Raw genomic sequence first — 16,732 nt, 5'->3', positions numbered from 1 at the left:
AGAGTAACTATGATATACTGCTATTTAATTCTATTATGTGTGTATAATACCTTGTTTCTACAGAGAAAGGCCAGCAGAGTGCACCACTGCTCCTGTTTACCTCCTCCTCCAATAACAGGGGCTCGTTCATAACCAAGGACATTAACAAATCTTGCTGCTTGCCTTGGAGTATCAAGAAGCCGTCCAGCTCGAAGTGGTTTAACATAGGAACAGACTGGTCTATTTACCCCATTTTCATCCTAGGGAAAAGGGGAAAAACATCTGTAATGACATATTAATCATCCCCAATTATGTTTTTTTCAAATACATTAATGTAGGATAAAATAATTCAGCATACCATTGATTGAGTGGTTACCTTGTATCCAGTATTTGGCTGCAAAGTGCTGCGTACATAATTTCCCTTAATCCTCATCTCTATTATTTTCATTTTATAGATGAAAACTGAGGAGCTACAGCTATTATGCAACAGAGCCAGGTTCAAGCTCTGAGCTGTTTTACTCCAAAGACTGTGGCAATAAGAACTCCTCTGAGAAATACGTGGGTAGGTATGTAGGGGAGGGAGAGGTGCTTTAAGCTGAAGTATTTTTTTCACATTACCATATAGAATTTAACAACATATAGCCAGACAGAACAAATAACTCTTCTGATTGGCTGATATAACAGAAATGATTGTAGCTTGATTCTAGTTTGTTTCCATTAGGGCCTCAAATTTAGAGATCCACAGGAAACAATAATTTGTTAACCAAGTCAATTGAAAGCAAAATTTCAAAAAACACTCTAGAAAAAGTTTTACATTCTAAATACAGGATATCTCCTGGTGTTGGTGCTGAATAACTTGTATGCATATATAGGTCTCTGATGACTGTCTACCACTGTGATTTTACAGTTAGTATTACCAAAGCCCACAATCTCTTTACCTTCATGGTTACTGATAGGGCACTGTGAAAGAGCCACTTACTATTCAAGATTTGGAGATGACCTACCCTCCCTGATAGGGTTCCTCAGGACATGAGATCTAACCCAGCCAACAGAAACACCATCTGTTTGAATTATCAGAACCACTGATGTCTTTCTCCACAACCAAAACATCTTTTTCCAATATAGTCCCATACTTTAGCAAGGAAAAAAAAAACTCACTTATTTACATTTGATTATAGTGAGAAAGATCATTAATTTTTATGTTGCAGAGCAAATTGGCTATAGATTCCACTCATACCTATAGTTCTCAACTGCAGAAAGCATCAATTTTTTTTTTTTTTTTTGAGACAGAGTCTCGCTGTTGTCCAGGCTGGAGTGCAGTAGCGTGATCTCGGCTCGCTGCAACCTCCGCTCACGGGTTCAAGCGATTCTTGTGCCTCAGCCTCCTGAGTAGCTGGGATTACAGGTATGCGCCACCATACCTGGCTAATTTTTGTATTTTTGTAGAGATGGGGTTTCACGATGTTGACCAGGCTGGTCTCAAACTCCTGACCTCAAGTGATCTGCCCACCTCGACCTCCCAAAGTGCTGGGATTACAGGCGTGAGCCACTGTGCCTGGCCTAGAGGGCACCAATTTTTAAAACAGAAGATTATTATTCTAATTTTGGGGGGATGTAGAGAACTATGATTTTCTTTTACATGAACTTAGCATTACTAATAATCTAGTGTTGTATAAGAATACTAAGTCCTGAAATCACAAACTAAATATTAAAAGGATATCCTCAATCCTCAAGTGATTTACAACATTTTCTTAAAACCTAATGGCCTTAGGCTGGGCATGGTGGCTCACGCCTGTAATCCCAGCACTTTGGGAGGCCGAGGCGGGCGGATCACGAGGTCAGGAGATCAAGACCATTCTGGCTAACATGGTGAAACCCCGTCTCTACTAAAAATACAAAAAAAATTAGCCGGGCATGTAGTCCCAGCTACTCGGGAGGCTGAGGCAGGTGGATGGCATGAACCTGGGAGGCGGAGCTTGCAGTGAGCCGAGATCGTGCCACTGCACTCCAGCCTGGGCGAGAGCGAGACTCCATCTCCAAAAAAAAAAAAAAAAAAAAAAAAACCTAGTGGCCTTAAAGTTCAATTTCTGTAACTTATTTTAAAGTTTCTTGCACTAAAAAGTTCAAAAAGCATCATTCAATGAATTACTACTATACTATAGCAAAACCAGCTAACAAAGGATAAAAAGAATAATGAATTTTTAAGTATAATGGCCACGGCAAATCTACAGATCTTCGGTTAGGATTGAGGTGCAGGACTGTTACTCCTATTCTTACAAATCCACTAAGAGGCAAGAAAAGATGAGCACATAAGAAGCGGAAACATTTGCCTAAGTCAATCATCAATAGTAGCATCTTAGAATGTAAGATATATCGTTTTATTACAGCAATATTCTAATATTATCTAAATATATCCCCACAACCTACTTAAGTGTTTTGCAAAGTTAATATTTCAACCTCTGAATGGGCACTGTCCAGTAAGAAAATCACTAACCATTATGAGCTATTTAAATTTTAATTAAAATTTAAAATTCAATTATTTTTAGTCATAATAGCCACATTTTGAATGCTCAGTACATGGCTGGTGGCTACCATACTGCTTAGCACAGATACAGAACATTTCCATCATTGCAAAAAGTTCTTGCCCAGGTGCGGTGGCTCACACCTATGATCCCAGCACTTTGGGAGGCCGAGGCGGGTGGGTCATGAGGTCAGGAGATCGAGACCATCCTGGCTAACACGGTGAAACCCCATCTCTACTAAAAACACAAAAAATTAGCCAGGCATGGTGGCACGCGCCTATAGTCCCAGCTACTTGGGAGGCTGAAGCAGGAGAATCACTTGAATCTGGGAGGTGGAGGTTGCAGTGAGCCAACATCGCGCCACTGCACTCCAGCCTGGCTGACTGAGACTCTGTCTCACAACAACAACAAAAAAAAGTTCTTTACTTTCCTTTCAGTGCTGGATACATTAGAAATTTTTTTGGCCTGGATATGTATATTAACGTTTTAATTTATAACTATTGTGTTTATAATTAGATTGACTGCTTTACACTGTTGTTGTTTAATTTCAGAACTAGTCAAATACAGGAAGCAGCAGCAAGAAACAGTTCTGGGGAATCTAAATTAAATCAGCATTTTATTTACTCTATGTATATGGAAAGAGGTGGCATAAACCAAAAAGGCACCAGTTGAAACTCCAATTTAATATAGACTTTGCCATGACTGAGTTGCTGTTTGGCCTTGAAAAGACGGTTCACTTCTCTAACCTTCATACTGTTTACAAAAAGAGCCAATGCCTGGCCACTTGACAATCTTATATGGTTACTATGAGACTAAATTACCTTCTATGGTTCAAATCTTACAATGAATTCTGAGAGAGGAACTCGTTTAAGTAATATTTCCTAAAAGAAAATCCCACTTCCTTGACTTCCTTAGTGCACTTCAACTTCTTCCTCCTCTTTGATCCTGCCATTTCTCTGATTCACTGCCTCACTCCATCCTGAGTCCTCTCTAGTTCCTAATTCCACGTGGCAATGAATAAATGCCTCAGACTATATAGACAGCAGGGAGCCAGATTTTTAAATATATATATATATATATGTATTTTTATATATGTGTATATTTTTTGTTGTTGTTAATATTTTGAGACAGAGTCTCACTCTGTCGCCCAGGCTGGAGTGCAATGGCATGATCTTGGCTCACTGCAACCTCCGCCTCCCGGGTTAAGCAATTCTCCTGCCTCAGCCTCCTGACTAACTGGGATTATAGGTGCCTGCCACCAAGCCTGGCTAATTTTTGTATTTTTAGTAGAGACAAGGTTTCGCCATGTTGGCCAGGCTGGTCTCAAACCCCTGACCTCAGAGGATCCACCTGCCTCGGCCTCCTCAAGTGCTGGGATTACAGGCGTGAGCCACTGCGCCCGGCCAGGAAGCCAGTTATATTTTGATTGGTTTCTCCTTGCCCTTGTCCTGATAATGTTGTTACCTTGCCAACCAGTAATTCAATATATAAACAATGCTATCAGAAAGTCAGAAGCCATTTCCCTTATTCCCACCTCTAGTCAACCTCTCATTCCCAAGCTCCCCATCTGGACACTAAACCACTTTTAGCCTGTTCCAAAATCTAAGGAAAGTAGGGTAAAGCTGGATGAATGTACAGGATTTGAGAAACTTAAAATAATATACTACACTATACTTATATGAAAGCATCTATATGAGGCTGAATATATACAAAATATTTGAACTGTTCCTTAGGAGTTAACAAAAAATACGTGAACCTGACCACATTTTTTGTTTTTTTTTTTTTTTGAGACAGAGTCTTGCTCTGTTGCCCAGGCCGGACTGCAGTGGCGCTATCTCGGCTCACTGCAAGCTCCGCCTCCCGGGTTCACACCATTCTCCTGCCTCAGCCTCCCAAGTAGCTGCAACTACAGGAGCCCGCCATCGTGCCCGGCTAATTTTTTGTGTTTTTAATAGAAACGGGATTTCACCGTGTTAGCCAGGATGGTCTCGATCTCCTGACCTCGTGATCCACCCACCTCGGCCTCCCCAAGTGCTGGGATTACAGGCATGAGCCACCGCGCCCGGCTGACCTGACCATATATTTTATGTTGGTCTGTTAAAGAGAGAAAATGGGTTTAGGACTCAGGAAAAATGAAAGCAGAGATATATAGTTGAAATGCTTCAGTTAAACATTACTGGTCATGGCTTAGAGGTCATGGTTATATACAATTTTTTTAAAACCCTAACCAAAAATATGTATATGCCCAGAGTCCCCCCGTTCTGCACACAAGAGCTGGATTTACATATAACCTGCAAAGTGTCCAAATGGTTATAGCACTAAGTATCAAGCAAATACACATTCCAAGTTAAACAAAATGGATTTTCATCTACTTTAAATCAAATATATTCAGAAAGGGTTTAAAACACAATAATTGATTCAACCTGAGAAAGGTGATTTTTCAAAAACCCACAATAACTGAAACTGAAAGTAAAATAAGACATAGATTGATCTTGCCACTCACTATGCAGTGAAAGAGAATATTACAAAATCAGCATTTTATTTTACAAATACACTTTTATTTTTTGGAATACATTTTACAAATAAATATTAAATAAAATTTACACACATAACAGTAAATCTCAAATACAGGCATAAAATTATTCTAATATAATTTACAAACCTGTGCAAAAATCTTAACCAGTCGTGAGTTGTGTGAGGGTCGAATTTGCAAATATTCTCTCCACCACTGCTTAGCATATACAAGAAATAATCGCTCTTTCTCTGCAGTTTTCTGACGTTCCAAAGCAAGCTTGAAATTTAAAAAAATATTTTTCAATTTCTATTCATTATCTTTAATTACTACAAAATATGTAACAAATTTATCTACTTCTCTACATCATTACCACTCTAATCTGAGTCATCATCATCTTCTATAAGAGCCTCCTAACTTCCCTGTTTCTACACTTACCTTACCCCTAGTACAATCCCGTCTCCATACAATAATCATAAGTCACCTTTTTTTCCTCCCAAGACAGAATTTTTTTTTTTTTTGGTTGTGGGGGATGCAGTCTCGCTCTGTTGCCCAGGCTGGAGTGCAGTGGTGTGATCTCACCTCACTGCAACCTCCGCCTCCCACGTTCAAGCAATTCTCCTGCCTCAGCCTCCTGAGTAGCTGGGACTACAGGCGCGTGCCACCACACTCAGCTAAATTTTTTTTGTTATTTTTAGTAGAGACAGGGTTTCACTACATTGGTCAAGCTAGTCTCGAACTCCTGAGCTCATGATCCGCCCGCCTTGGCCTCCCAAAGTGCTGGGATTACCGCGCCCAGCCCAGAAATTTTTAAATAGTAAATCATACAAGCCGGGCATGGTGGCTCACGCCTGTAATCCCAACACTTTGGGAGGCCAAGGCAGGTGGATCATTTGAGGTCAGAAGTTCGAGACCAGCCTGGCCAACATGGTGAAACCCCATCTCAACTAAAAATACAAAAACTAGCTGGGGATGGTGGTACATGCCTGTAATCCCAGCTACTCGGGAGGCTGAGGCAGGAGAATTGCTTGAACCCGGGAGGCAGAGGTTGCAGTGAGCCGAGTTCATGCCACCATACTCAACCCTGGGCAATAGAGTGAGACTCTATCTCAAAAAAAAACAAAAACAAAAACAAAAAAACACTGTAATTCTCTTGTTAAAACACTTCATTCTCCATCACATTGCAAAATACCTGCCCTGGCCTATGAACTCTGGCCCAACTATCTCATTTTCTCCTCTCTCCCCAACCCACTACGCTCTAGCCACACAGGGCTTTCAGTCCTCCATAGGGGCTTTTGTTCTAGGCTGTTCCCAGTGCTGGAAGCTCAGCCCCAGTCTTTGCATGGCTGGTTACTTCCTGCTGTTCAGACTCTTTCCCTACCTTAGTCACTCGACCTATAATTAGCCACCCAATAACCACTGTATCATATCACCTGTAATAATTCTCCATAAAACACCTTCTACTATCTGATTATTTTGTTTGCTAACTTATTGTTTCTCCTGCACTGGAATCTAAACTCCTTGAGAGCAAGCTGTCTAGCTGTCTGCTGCCCTATACACAGCTACATCTCCAGTGTCTGGAACAGTGTCTAGCACATTTTGACATTTAGGATCCATACATATTTCTGACTTTAATTGCTTTTAAGAGACAGGGTCTTGCTCTGTCACCCAGTCTGGAGTGCTATTGCATGATCATGGCTCACTGTAGCCTCAAATTCCTAGGCTCAAGTGATCCTCCCACCTCAGCCTCCCCAGTAGCTGGGACTACAGGAATGCACCACCACGTGCAGTTAATTTTTTAAAATTTTTGTAGAGATAAAGTCTACCTATGTTGCCGAGGCTGGTCTTAAACTCCTGGCCTGAAGTGATCCTCTTACCTTGGCCTCCCAAAGTGCTGGGATTACAGACTAATTAGCCTGGCTAAAATTTTTAATAGTGCAATTTTAAAGAGAAAATTAGAAGCAATTTATTTATCAGAAATAGAATAAACTTAAGTTTTAGTCACTAGAAATTATAAATATGACAGTGGAAATATGAGAAAAAATATATAAAATAATGTTAAGTTTAAAAAGGAGAACCTGGCTGGGCACAATGGTCCATGTCTGCAATCCCAATGTTTTGGGAGGCTGAGGCAGATGGATTGCTTGAGGCTGGGAGTTTGAGGTTTCAGTGAGCTATAATCACACCACTGCACTCAAGCCTGAGAGTCAGAGTGAGATGCTGTCTCTAAAAAAATAAAATTTAATGAAAAAAAACAAGCTACTACCCAAAACAAGGAGAGCCCAAACATTTACTTTAGATGTCACATAAATATATGAATAACATGATTAAAACTCATGTATAACACTTTGGGAGGCCGAGGCAGGCAGATCACGAGGTCAAGAGATCGAGACCATCCTGGCCAACATGGTGAAACCCTGTCTCTATTAAAAATACAAAAATTAGCTGGGCGTGGTGGCACGCGCCTGTAGTCCCAAGCTACTCAGGAGACTGAGGCAGGACAACTGCTTGAACTCGGGAGGCAGAGGTTGCAGTGAGCCAAGATTGCGCCACTGCACTCCAACCTGGCGACACAGCGAGACTCTGTCTGAAAAAAACAAACAAAAAACAAACAAAAAAACCCCTCATGTATACACATATGTATATGTGTGTATACACCATTTATTTAAGAGACAGGGTCTTAGTCTGTAACCTAGGCTAGTGTGCAGTGGTACAATCACAGCTCACTGTAACCTCAAATTCCTGGGTCAAGCAATCCTCCCATCTCAGCTTCCCAAGCAGCTGGGACTACAAGTATGTACCACCATGCTTGACTGATTTTTTAAAATTTTTGTAGAGACAGGGTCTCACTATGTTGCCCAGGCTGGTCCTAAACTGCTGGACTCAAAAGTGATCCACCCACCTTAGCCTCCCATAGGGCTGGGTATTTATTTGAGTAACATCAAAGTTGGTTCCCACTATGTGGTTTCAGGTATATATACCACCCATGACACGTGTCAGAAGCTAGAGATTAGAGGGAGATGAGAGTTTACAAAAAGAAGGAAAAAAAGTTTAAAGAAAACAGGGCAGGACATTGTTTGCCTGAGGGAGAAGCACTAGCGTCTAACCATAGGTCTGTAAAAGGAACAATATGAAAGGCAGGGTGGAGTAAAGGGTGGTGTATGTAATCAAGGAGAACCATTCCACAAGTGCCATCCCAGCAAGTCAGCAGATAATGAGACCCTCCAAACTAAAGACTGGCAAGAACTAAACACGGATGGCAAGTCCAATGTGAAGGAATGAAAAAATCTGCCAATCTTTTAAGACCCAGGAAGAAAGTAATTCACGAGAGACCTGACAGTGGAATTAGGGAAAAAAGCCTCTCCAAACACACTTTAGAAGTGGCAAGCACTTCTACCCTGAGAGAACAGAGCAGAAGACATAAGCAGCAAGCTTTCAATAAACGTCTGTGAAAGAACGTTAAAATCCCACCCCACTGAGGTTGCACTTTACTCTTTTATCCTCTTCAGCTTTATCCTGTAATTCTTTTTTTTTTCTTTCTTTGAGATGGAATCTTGCTCTGTTGCCCAGGCTGGAGTACGCTGGCGCAATCTGGGCTCACTGCAACCTCTGCCTCCCGGTTCATGCCATTCTCCTGCCTCAGCCTCCCGAGTAGCTGGTACTACAGGTACCCGCCACCATGCCCGGCTAATTTTTTTTTTTTTTGTATTTTTAGTAGAGGCGGGGTTTCACCATGTTAGCCAGGATGGTCTCGATCTCCTGACCTCGTGATCTGCCCGCCTAGGCCTCCCAAAGTGCTGGGATTCCAGGCGTGAGTCACTGGCCTATCCTGTAATTCTTATGCTGTCTCAATAAATGTTCATCGTATTTTCCAAACTAGACTACAGATTCTCCTAGGAAAACAATCTTGTCTTTATTTTCTTTCTCATCCTTTTTGTGAACCTTTGAGTGCTAATCTAGAAAGTAATAAATGGTAATTTTCTAAAAATAGAGTGCTTTCTAGGATCAACAGGTAAATACATTATTATGAAAACAAACACACAAAAAAAGAGAAACTCATAAGTATTTACCTGTGTGTTCACTACTTCTTGAGATAACGTTTGATTGAGTGGTGGATACATTTCAAGTTTTATATTTAAAATTCCCACAGAAACTTTTGATTCTGTGCCTATAAACATAAATATTTTGAACTTCAGAGATTTCAATACCATATATATTTAGTCAACCAAAGTCTAACCAAAATAATTTAGGCACTTAGTGTTTTATCACTTGAATGGAATAAAGATAACATTCAACATTACCTTTAATATTCATATTAAAATGAACCAAATCAATTTTTTTAAACAAAGGTGTTTAATTATAAGGAGATTATTTTCTTAGCTTTCTAACACTCTTTTTCTTCTTTAAGTAGAGATGGGGTCTCCCTACGTTATTCAGGTTGGTCTTAAACTCCAGGGTTCAAGTGATATTCCTCCCTCAGCCTTCCAAAGTGCTTGGTGGGATTACAGGCATGAGGCACTACACCTGGCTTTTCTAACATGTTTTAAGAAATTTTTCTGACTTAAAGGATTTGAGACTCTTAATTTTTGTCTTAATTAAATGTATAATGTCAACCAGACTACATTAAATTCAAAGTCAAAGCAACTGTTAACACCTCATTCTGTCTACACACACACACACACACACACACACACACACACACAAAATTAGAAAGCATTTATATTGTCACTTATAGTAACTCCCATTTGTCACTCCCCATTATCCAATTACAGGCTGAGTAGAAATTTTCAATCCATGCCTGGATTTAAAGAACTAGAAAACAAATATACTTCACATCAAAATGATTTAATGTTTCTTCAGTGAATCAGAATCTGCTTGTTTCCAGGTCACTGCTACGATTATCATGTTAGGCCTATTTTTGAAGACAAATAATTTTTGAAGACAAAATTGTTTTTCGTCTATTTTTGAAGACAAATTCAAAGGCCTATTTTTGAAGACAAAAAATAATATTAAGTATTGTTTTTGAAAATAAATTTCTTACATAAAGGACAGTTTTTCTATAATTTTTATTTAAAGAAAAATACATTCTTGGTATGACTTATTAAAATCTAAATTACTGGCTGGGCGCAGTGGCTCACGCCTGTATCCCAGCACTTTGGGAGGCTGAGGCAGGCAGATCACGAGGTCAAGAGATCGAGACCATCCCGGCCAACATGGTGAAACCCCATCTCTACTGAAAATACAAAAATCAGCTGGCTGTGGTGGCGCATGCCTGTAGTCCCAGCTATTCAGTAGGCTGAGCCAGTATAATCGCTTGAACCCAGGAGGCGGGAGTTGCAGTGAGCCGAGATTGCACCACTGCACTCCAGCCTGGCGACAGAACGAGACTCCATCTCAAATCATCATCATCATCATCATCATCATCATCATCATCATCATCATCATCTAAATTACTAAGGCTATGCTGTCCACTGGCAAGGCTTAACTCTGTGACTAAGTTTAAAAACCAAAGTAATTCCATTATATGTTACAGATAAAACATTGGTAGGTTTTGTTTTCTCATTTTATTAGCAAGTATGTGTTACATAGCGGGCAGTGTGCAAGATTCCAAGGAGACTATGATAAATAAGATAGGCACCAGCTCTGCCCTCAAGGACTAGTTGATACTGACACTGAGCAAATTATTACCTCTTCCAAGTCTCACTCACCCACACTGTAAAAGGTTGGGAGAACACCTACTCCATATTTTGCAAGAATCACTGGCACCAAATCACTGTATTCCAGGGTGTGATGACTGGACACACATAAGTTTGTATGTGTGTCAAGAATATTAATTTTCTTTATAGCCTTGTATTTAATCAAATGAACTTGAAATTAAAACCCTCAAAATTCCTGTATTCATTTTCCAGAAAAAAACATGTCTCCTAAGCCAAGGTCAGATTGACCATGAAGTGCTACACTGATACTATTCTTCAAGACATCTCTCACGACTAGGATGCTGAGGTCCAATTGTAATGCTAATGAAATTCTATTTTACAGGTTTCCCTCTTGGATTATAAAAGCATTTTAAAGATATAAAATATATTTACAAATGAACTGTGGCTATAAAAAGGTTAAAAATGATATATTAATCACCATACCTACACCCATAAGTTCCACAGTCAGACTGGTCACTCCATTTTCTGAGCCCAAAACTGATCGCCATTCCAGAAAATACGATGCTACTAAAGTCGTCTCACCAAATATGTCTGTTTTGATTAGCACCATATGAATTGGATCACTTATTGATAACATTGTTGTTGAATCAGCCATTCTAGTTCCATCACCTAGCAATATAATCCAAACGAAATTATACCATACTACATATTCAGTTAGGCCAACATAAAAGAATACTTTTATTAAACAGTAAATAATAAGCTTATATAAAACCAAATAGAACAATTTGCTAATGTCTCAGAAAGCATGGAAAAAACTGGAAATAGAAGTACAGTCCTATTTCTGTCACTAACTTTTCAGAAAGAAGACTGGCAAATTGTGATGAGTTATCCAGTAACTTACAGCATATCAGTGCTTTCTGATTCATGAGATAAGTCTGTTCTTTAAAAGTACTTAACTTATATGCTACTACAATAAAAAGCCTTCAAGTATGTCAACATTAATCCCCAAACTACCTCCAGAAATCCCTTTAATCTCCAGAAATTATCACTGTATAATCGACATACAACTGAAAAATACAGCACATTGAATCTAGCAATTTATCCTATTAATTGCCTTATTAAGGTAACATCTTTCAAAGGGAAAAAAATAAATTTTAGTCATGTTTCAGTCATCTTTAAATCTAAAATTGTGAAGACATTCTGCAACTTTGCTTAGTTTACAAATATAAAGATTTCCATACTGACAATTACAAAATACAAAATACCTTTACTGAAAGCAGCATAGTGTAAAACAATTACAGGAATCAAGTAGCATAAAATTTAGTTATGAGAATTACATGCTTTATTGGAGAAATAAGAAAAAAAAAGAAAAAACCAAAATGACAGTTATATGTTCACATCTAAATTTGACTTTTTTATTTATATTTATAAAAATTTATTTAAATTTTTTATAAATAATTTATTTATAAATATTTATTTATTTATTTATTTATTTAAACTGAGTCTCACTCTGTTGCCCAGGCTGGAGTGCAATGGCGTGATCTCGGCTCATTACACGCGCCTGCCACCATGCCCGGCTAGAAATTTTTGTATTTCTAGTAGAGACGGGGTTTCGACATGTTGGCTAGGCTGGTCTCGAACTCCTGACCTCAGGTGACCCACCTGCCTCGGCCTCCCAAAGTGCTGGGATTACAGGCATGAGCCACCACACCCAGCCTATTTTTTATTTTTTGTAGAGACAGTGTCTCACTTTGCCCAGACTGGTCTTGAACTCCCGGCTTCAAATGATTCTCTCACCTAGGCCTCCCAAAGTGTTGGGATTTCAGCTGTGAGTCACCGTGCTCAGCTTAAACTTTGACTTTTAAAAGTTACATAACATCATCAATCTGGTTATGTTTTATAAATGAGAAGGACCATGTCTCATTTTCCACTATATCATCCCAGCACCCGCCTAGCATAACACTATGCACATAATAGGTATTTAAGTGTGTATTACTAAAGAATCAACAATGAAAACAGTCAAAAAATAATATCCAGGGAAAATGAATAGCAAACAGAATACTGCAAGAAGGTGGACAGTAGTTTAAATTGAAAAGAGCAGTGGGAAACAAAATAGTGATTCCTCCATTATAAATCTCTCCTTACAGAAAAAGTCATTATTATTGTTTTACAATAAAACATAACAAAGATTTACTCAATTAAATGACAATTTATTACTGTTTCTTACCCAAGCTTTCTCTGTGTACTTCAAGTAAAAAGCCATCATGAAAATCTGGTTCACAGGCACATGGAACAGGTTTAGAACGAAAACGTTGGTTTCGATAATGTAAACATAAAGTAAACGTTGAACAAACTTGTCCAGGTAAAGGCTCAGGTTCTTGCAGATGTTCCAAGAAAGCTTTTCCACCCAAAACCTGAAGGTAAAGATACCTCCGTGTTGGATCAATATTAGCTGTAAAGTGTAGCAATATATATGAGGAAACTGCCAAATAACTTAAAAGAATGTGATCAAGACATTAGGAAATAAAAACTTGACAGATAAAAACCCAACACCAAAGACTAAAAAAAAAAGCAGAAGAGTAACAAATTTATTACTGTATATACCAGAATCATTTGCACTCTGGGGAGAAGATACACATAATATGATATTCTTTTCTGAGTTTACATCCAGGCTACTTTCTCCCAGCTGGAAAGGCATCAGAGCCAACATGTAGTGTACTTTTGCTTTTTAGCTGCTTATCCAACATTCCTCCACCTTCACAAACCAACTCATATAATTATCAATTCAGCAAGTGTATTTGTCAGATAATTATATTACCATTTAAAAGCAAGGCTATACAGTTTTTATAAAACATATTATTAAAACACAAGAAACTGGTGATGCTGTTTTTGTTTCTACCGTGCTATACATTAACTCTTCTGATATACTTCATGCAAAACAATCTATGTTTTAGCTAACCATAAAATTTTAAGTATTTTATTTTGGGGGGAAAAAATGGAAATGTCTTCTATCAAATACCAAAGACCAGACTACACCACATCGAGATTTACTATTAACCACAACTAAATTAATGTTAAAATATACATACTTTTTTTTAATGTTGATTGTCTATCAAAACAAATAGGTTGTTTTGGAGAGGAAGGGAGTTCTTGCTCAACACTGTCCTAGAAAGGCAGGAAAAAAAAAAATCAAAACAAATTAGAAAACAATTATAGGTTAAGGAAATGTCAATAAACATGACTAAGCACTGAACCTAAAGTCAACAGGCTAAGGTCCTTTCAGAGAACCCCTTATTTTCCTAGCCTAATTAAAATAATGAAAATAAAAGCCTGCATAAAAGATGATGTAAACTGGTCACTCCTAAAATCAAATGCTAAGGAATTAAACTGTCTTCAAGTAATACTATCCACATAAAGCTAAAAACAAATCCTTAATACCTTCAACAAGGTTGAACTCTCTGTAAACCTTATATAACAGTTGGCTTATAATTCCACCATGAGCTGATTTTAATAAAGTGTCATCACAGAGTAGAAGCTGTTATTAGGTCAATTTTTATAACAAATGGGTTCATAAACTACAAAAACCAAAAAAAGGTGCTGTATTAAAATACTTATTCCCTATTGTATTATAAAGTCCATCCAATTTTCACATTATATTACCCAGGTATTGAGGTCACAGTTTTCATTATTGCCTCATTTTCAAATGAAGGCCTACTTACTAATTTTGCACTGAGAGACTATCATCCCATTATTGACCTATTTGTATTAAAAGATTTGAGGACTCTTATGCAGTCAATTATTTTCTTAAAGAAATTTGTAATTTGTTAAACATAGAGAATATAATCCCAAAAGAGTGCTTATTTTAAAAATATGCTTAATCTAAAAAAGTTACAGATCATAGTGAAAAGGAACTTTGTTATGGTGAACTAATTTGACTAAAGTATGTATATTCAAAATTTACAGACCTAGAAAATAAGAGAAAATTCTGTCACTGTAGAGACGGGAATATGATATATAACACAAATTTCATTGATACACAAAACTATTTGGTATATTCAAGGGCAGAGCTAGCCTATACTTGAAACAAGGACACTAGTAAACAAAATGACCTTAAAGTGGTTTTACTAAAGGAAAGGCCCCACATCGGAACCTTATAAACAGTGTTACGCATTAGTATATACATATACTCTCATTTATTTCCCTAAAAGATTACTCACAGTAACAAAATTAAGTTCTTTCATCACATCGTCAATGATTCCTCGACGTCTAAGGGCTTTGATCAAATCTTCTGTTGATAAATGTTGTTGATCAGGTGCCAATTCTTCCCGTATAGTCTCAGCAAGGATTTCTCTTATTCTGCCATGGACATCCATCTATGTAGAAAACTCATATTACAATTTATAACATCACAAAGCAGTCAAATACTGCTTCTGAAGTTTTAGGGTTCTCCAGCTAATAGTAAATGCACAATTGTTACCACAATTTAATGGGAACAAAGGTAAGCTTTTAAAGAATGAATCTTTTGAGTACAAATTCTAGAAATAGTCTCCACTGGTTATCTGGCACCTTTGTTACCATTTCTCCACAAATAACACCCAACCAAAAGGAATCTTCTGAGAGGGAGTATAGTATAATCAAAAGAACACGGACTGGGAGTAGGCAGATCAAAGTATGATCTTATTACTTTCATACTTTGATCTGCCTACTGATAAGGGAATCTTACCAGCTTTCAACTTAGTAGATGTGTAACCTCAAGCCAACTTATTTACCTTTTATAAATCTGTTTCGTCACCGATAAGAATGGAAAAACCTAGTGTAGAGCCCTCTCACAATAGTGTTGTGAGGATTAAAGACGCTAGACACTTAGCACAAAGCCTGGCACACAAGGGCACCATAAACGGTCGCTTTTATCACTTGAGCATCTTGCACTCAGTCGAGCGAGCGCTGCAGAAACTGGAGGTTCTTCTGGAGCTCCGAAATATTAACAAATTCCGTCATTACAAACCCTTCAGTAACTTCTCTTCCCTGACTTCTTCGAGAATTGCTGATTGAAGCTCCTGGTTCAACTTCGCTGATACCCACATGTTTCAGCGGTAAAGAAACCCTGATATCCGCCGGGCGCGGAGGCTCACGCCTGTAATCCCAGCACTATGGAAGGCCGAGGCGGGCGGATCACGAAGTCAGGAGTTCGGGACCAGCCAGACCAACATGGTGAAACCCCGTCTCTACTAAAAATACAAAAATTAGCCAAGCGTGGTGGCGCGCGCCAGGAATCCCAGCTACTCGGGAGGCAGAGGCAGGAGAATCGCTTAAACCTGGGAGGCGGAGGTTGCAGTGAGGCGAGATGGTGCCACTGCACTCCAGCCTGGGCAACAGAGAGACTCCGTCTCACGGAACAAAAAAACCCTGATATCTTACAGCAGAATATAAACCTCCAAATACAACTTACACTCGATCCGACTTCCAGAAGTCGCTCGCTAAGCGCTTCATTCTCACGGCTGTCCTAAAACGCCAAGACCGCTCGTTCTATCGCCCCAGACTCTTGCTAGCACCTGCTCGGCTCGTTTTCTTTCTGGGAGGCTAGGACGCTCTCCTGCCTCAAACTCAAAGCTCTGCCCACTCCGCGTTGCGCACCCCACAATCCTCGCTAGAGTCCCAGCAAGCAGATGCCGCTGTCGGCCCGGGGCCGCCGGGCAGGAGGGAAAGGTTATGGCTCGGCCCGGCGGTCTCTCCCAGCACCCGCGACTCTCACCTTGCTCAGCTGCTGGTGGATGAGCTGCTTCAGCTCGGAGGCTTTCTCCGGAGGCAGCGACATGCTGGCAGCCGGCGTCTCCCCGCCGCTTCTCCCCGCCTCAGACGCCCTAACTGCGCGGCCCCGGCCGGGCCAGGGAGCGTTAGGAACGACTGGAGCACAAAGCGCCGCAGCCGTTCGCCTAGCGCAGCTCCCGGGGGACGCAACGCCGCGTCAGGCCGGGGGCTGACCTGGAACTGAGGCCCCGGCGGCGGCGGCGGCGGCGGCGGCGCCGGCGCCAACTGTTTTCAAACAGTGGCGGACAAACAGG

At 39.7% G+C, this 16,732-nt stretch overlaps 1 protein-coding gene and 1 long non-coding RNA gene across 5 annotated transcripts in view; one reads left to right on the top strand and one right to left on the bottom strand.

Moving 5' to 3' along the window:
• Positions 1-11,262, top strand: part of LOC129018636 (uncharacterized) — a 39,481-nt gene extending 28,219 nt beyond the window's left edge. The window contains exons 3-4 of one of the 2 annotated variants that reach the window (XR_010124141.1): positions 435-541; positions 10,923-11,262. This is a non-coding gene — a long non-coding RNA (uncharacterized LOC129018636). Of the gene's footprint in view, positions 1-434; positions 542-9,785 lie in introns of both variants that reach the window. The other variant, XR_010124140.1, reaches the window with a different exon arrangement.
• Positions 1-16,731, bottom strand: part of CEP76 (centrosomal protein 76) — a 42,314-nt gene extending 25,583 nt beyond the window's left edge. The window contains exons 1-8 of one of the 3 annotated variants that reach the window (XM_054460277.2): positions 16,423-16,731; positions 14,888-15,043; positions 13,760-13,835; positions 12,898-13,122; positions 11,154-11,339; positions 9,084-9,181; positions 5,164-5,292; positions 51-239 (exon numbers count right to left, since the gene is read on the bottom strand). In XM_054460277.2, the coding sequence (XP_054316252.1) occupies positions 51-239; positions 5,164-5,292; positions 9,084-9,181; positions 11,154-11,339; positions 12,898-13,122; positions 13,760-13,835; positions 14,888-15,043; positions 16,423-16,485 (1,122 nt within the window). In that variant the 5' untranslated portion in view covers positions 16,486-16,731. The remainder of the gene's footprint in view (positions 1-50; positions 240-5,163; positions 5,293-9,083; positions 9,182-11,153; positions 11,340-12,897; positions 13,123-13,759; positions 13,836-14,887; positions 15,044-16,422) is intronic. The other 2 variants (XM_054460279.2, XM_054460278.2) reach the window with 2 other exon arrangements.
• Position 16,732: the final 1 nt, after the last annotated feature.

This window comes from Pongo pygmaeus, chromosome 17, assembly GCF_028885625.2.
Source record: "Pongo pygmaeus isolate AG05252 chromosome 17, NHGRI_mPonPyg2-v2.0_pri, whole genome shotgun sequence".
NCBI classification, from domain to species: Eukaryota; Metazoa; Chordata; class Mammalia; order Primates; family Hominidae; genus Pongo; species Pongo pygmaeus.
This window is presented reverse-complemented; position numbering and strand designations above follow the sequence as displayed.